The following is a 4509-nucleotide window of genomic DNA, read 5'->3' as shown; positions in this document are numbered from 1 at the left end:
AGAAAGTGGTACTCACTCAATGATTCACATTTTTAACTTGTTAAAATGCGAGTCAAGTCGAATATATGTGTTCTTAATCATATATATATATATATATATATATATATATATATATATATATATATATATATATACCTTCATTTATTCAGTATTTATGAGGATGATAATAATGTTCCTCGGGAGCAGGCCACCTGCCGGAGACATCAAAACAGCACCGCTGCATCAATCACGTGAGCGTCTTGATGGAAGACACCGAATATTGGTGTGGTTTATTGCACGGCAATGTGCTGGAAATCCTCGTGCGATGCTCACGTCTCCCTGCATGCATTGATTACAGCGGAAGATGATCAGGTGCAGGCAGGACTCATCTCCTTAAAGACGAGCTGCTCGAGCGAAGTAAAAGAGTTCCACCAACCGTGCAGCGTCACCTGTCCCAACACAGCTATATTTCCTGCCTTTGAGACTCTGCACCTTTTCCCTGCTCTCTTCATCTTACATCCATCATCCATGGAGCTGTTGAACGGCTCTCTGAGTGTCGTGATGCATGTCTTCGTTGCTGCACTCCTCCTGGTGTACCTGCCCATCTCGCTCGTGTGGAGACTACTCAGGTGGGTGTTGGTGAGGCCCTTCTTGAAGGAGGACATGACGGGGAAGGTGGTCCTCATCACCGGCGCTTCTTCCGGCATCGGCGAGGTCAGTGACATGCTTCTAATTGCTGTCATGGATGGATGTTGTAATGTGACCGACCTATGACACCAGTCTTGTTTCTTCCTTCAGCAACTAGCTTACGAGTACGCGAAGAGGGGGGCGTCCATGGCGCTTGCAGCGAGAAGAGAGCGCGCCCTGGAGACCGTCTCCGCGAAGGCCCGCGAGCTGGGCGCCCCGGACGTGCTTGTGATCGCAGCGGACATCTCCAACCCTAGCGAGGCCAACCGGGTCGTCCAGGCAACCATCGGTCGCTTCGGGCAGCGTAATCGCCAGCTTAGCTTTCTCCATCGCATGCCTTGAACTCCATGAGCACACCAACTAGTTTCACTGACTACATCCCGATCGCTTGCTCCCAGTGAACCACCTCGTGTGCAACGCAGGGCTTTGGTGCAGCTGCTTTTTCGAGGAGATCACCAGCATCACTGCGTTTACCCAGTTGATGGTAACGTATCCGTCCACCAGCTTCGATGGATAGAGCAGTAGAGTAGGCGCTTATGGTTGCAGGACTCCTCTCAGGATGTCAACTTCTGGGGTTCCGTCTATCCGACCTATTACGCCCTTCCCTTCCTCAAGAACACCCGCGGAAAGATCGTCGTCAACGCATCCATGGCTGGCCGCGTTCCTACACCGAGAATGTCCTTGTACAACGTACGTACGTCGCAGTCGACACGATCTGGAGAGCGATTAGCTCTGTTCATGACATCATGCATCTGGTTTCAGGCAAGCAAGGCGGCGATGATCAGGTTCTACGAAACGCTACGGTCGGAGCTCGGGTCCGACGTCCGAATCACCATAGTCAACCTCGGTTACGTCGCCTCCGAGCTCACCAAAGGCAAAGCCGTGCAGAAGAACGGCGAAGTAGCAATCAACCAAGACGCCAGAGATGTACGTCCGCTGCCGACCACTACCGTCACTTCATCTTCTTCTTCTTCTTCTTCTTTTTTCTGAGCTAACGTTGACGCGACGTGAAATGGCAGATCCTAGTGGGGCCGCTGCCGATCGGGAGCACCAAGAAGTGCGCGCAGCTCATCGTCGGCGGGGCGTGCAGGGGCGACGAGTACATAAGCTGGCCATCCTGGTACAAGCCGTTTCACGTCGTCATGAGCCTGGCGCCGGAGATCGTCATCTGGTTCTCCCGTTGCTTCTACTTGGGCAATCCGGGGAATGCCTCGAGCGAGCCATTGAGCAAGCGGATGCTGAACATGAAGGGGCTCAAGAGATTTCTTTACCCAGCTTCTGTTCTATCTCCGGGCAGCGTCGTGGATGAGATCCATGCATGAACGAAGACGCACAATGGTTAGACAATAAAGGAGGGGGAGGCCAATCTACTTTCTGTGCTTGTTGTAGCTCTTCCAATCACCATTGTTTCCACACTCGTTCTGCTCTTCCAAACTAACAAAGTTCCACAAAATTTCCATCCGGCGATGCTTATACACATTAAAGAAAAAAAAAAACAGATATTAAGAAAATTGTTGTTAAACATTTCAATCTAATCATCATTTAAATAGTAAATTACAGGTTTTCCATGTTTTATATAAAAATAAATAAACGAATTTAGTACTTTTCTTAGTATCTTATGATAATTAGTCAACGTCTTTCTTAGTTAGTTGGTATATAATCTATCAAAACCTTTACCAATTAGATTTCAAATTCTAATCATTCATATTCATGTTGCATGATATATACAAATATGAATGCAGGAAGCTTATTATTGAGTGCACGTCAGACCGCTATAAAGATTCCCACCAACCCTGTGAGAAAGAACAAGATGAAAATAGAAGAGAGAGAAAAAGGATTTCCAGCCATTCATGCAAGCAGTGATGTGAGCGTCCTTCCTCACAGGACTGTTGTATGCAATGAGAAGGAAGCATCAGCTTTCGTGCATGGACGGTCTGTAAGACCTTCCCCGCCATTTCTATTCCTGCACCCTACTGCTCATTCGTGGCGTCCGCAGCGTCATCGTCTCTCGCACATATCACCCGACTCTTCTGTCATCTGCTATCTTTCTTGTATCGAGATAAGTATCAACTGAATCAGCCTGCATGCAGATTCCAATGGTGATGGTGATCACCTTCCCGACGACTGCAGGTTTGCCCGAGGGAGGGAAGAGTCAAAGGGAAACGGGACGCGCCGACGACACCCTTAAGCCTAAGCCTTGGACGGGTTTCGCCAGCGACTGGAACCTCACAGAAGAGGAAGCTTAGCTGAGCTTGGCAAGGACATGGGGCGTCCGGCTTTAGCATCAGCATATATTAATAGAATGCGCCATGCCATGAAAGCATCCTGCAGCATCGCCAGAGCAATTCTTCACCTTTCATCTACCCGATGCAATTATGTATTTGTAATTAAGTATTATAAAACGATGAATCTTTTTTATCAAAATTGATAATCGATCCGTATCGTGCAATTATATATTTGTAATTAGGTACGATAAATGATGATTCTCGATCCATGTCATGAGCAAATCGAGATGCTTCTTTGGGATAATTCCCACTCTTCCCCCTTCCTCTTTCCACAATGGCCATCTTATCTTCTCCTTGCTCTTATAGGAACGAGTAAGCGCATCACGGGACAAATGATATGATTAATATTTCAGATCAATCGGACTTCAACGTAGCCAACAGTACTGAAATGGCATGAAATCTACATGATGCATCTGTTCAAACACTGATCATGGGGTCACACATACAAGTTCCTACTGACCTTGTGGTTGACTTCTGCATGAAGATTGTACATGCACATGATCTGCATGAAGGTCCCTGAAATGAGGTGCAAGTGTTGATGACTACATGGCATTTACTTGCCAGTTCATCTAATAAACCTTCCATGATGACATTTATTTATCAGAAAATAAAAAGTATGATGACAAGTAATTCTGAATCCCAACTGAGTTGAATAGTTAGTATGAAAGTTGCTTTCAGCCTGCAGTAGCCTTTAGTGTGACATTTGATGCACAGTAGTTCCAATTCATGACTTGGGACTGTAAGAAATGATGGGCGTGGCAAGGAACATAAAAGAGAAAAAAATAGGAAAATAACAAGTTTGTTTTATATAATAAGATTAATATATATTCATGAAATATCAAATTCTTCATATATTAGAGTATTCAAATATAAAAATAAATCTCTCTTTAATTAAGTCTCACATAAATCCTTAAAGAATTTTCTCTTCATCTCTTCCATTTTACTAGAGAAAACCCTAAGAGTATTCTGGGTGTTTTTTATTTTCCTTAATGCCTCCTCTCGTCGAGATCTCGAGATACATAAGTTATTTATTAAATAAGTCTTAATTATTATAGAATTCTTATTTCGAATCATCGTGAAAATGTTATTTTCTAAATGAATTACAGCAGCATATTACGAGTACTCAAAGAATACTTATCGACCTTAATAAAAAAATTAACTATACAGTACAAGCCAACAGCTCATGTTTTTGACAGTATCTATAGATATTCTTGAAGAAAAGTATTTTTTTTTTATCTTTGTTTTTTTTGTTGAAATTATGAAAGAGGATTGAATCCTCCATCACCTCATGAAAATGAGGTTTGCTTGGATGATCAGGCACCTAAGGACAGCTTCCGCAAGATCTTGAATGGAACGCTGGAAGATCTCATTGATTTGATGTCAATCGTCTTGTTGCCGACTCCTACAGGATTACAATCATCTGCAGATCAGTTGGCAGAGACCCCTGCAACATCAAATGCCACAACCCAAATGACTTACTTCATGTCCACATGATAACCACCAAGATAGATAGCGCATGAGCTCACACGTAAATGAGGGCAGAGACAGCTATATCGAT

General features: G+C 44.2%; 1 protein-coding gene across 1 annotated transcript; it reads left to right on the top strand.

Moving 5' to 3' along the window:
• Nucleotides 1-492: 492 nt before the first annotated feature.
• Nucleotides 493-2107, top strand: LOC135613476 (11-beta-hydroxysteroid dehydrogenase 1A-like). Its single transcript, XM_065110508.1, has 6 exons — nt 493-693; nt 778-970; nt 1065-1150; nt 1225-1356; nt 1429-1593; nt 1686-2107. Exons 1-6 carry the CDS (start codon nt 508-510, stop codon nt 1986-1988), a joined length of 1065 nt encoding a protein of 354 aa, XP_064966580.1. The 5' UTR covers nt 493-507; the 3' UTR covers nt 1989-2107.
• The last annotated feature ends 2402 nt before the right edge of the window (nt 2108-4509 follow it).

The sequence above is a fragment of the Musa acuminata genome, chromosome BXJ2-6, assembly GCF_036884655.1.
Source record: "Musa acuminata AAA Group cultivar baxijiao chromosome BXJ2-6, Cavendish_Baxijiao_AAA, whole genome shotgun sequence".
Classification (NCBI taxonomy): domain Eukaryota; kingdom Viridiplantae; phylum Streptophyta; class Magnoliopsida; order Zingiberales; family Musaceae; genus Musa; species Musa acuminata.
This window is presented reverse-complemented; position numbering and strand designations above follow the sequence as displayed.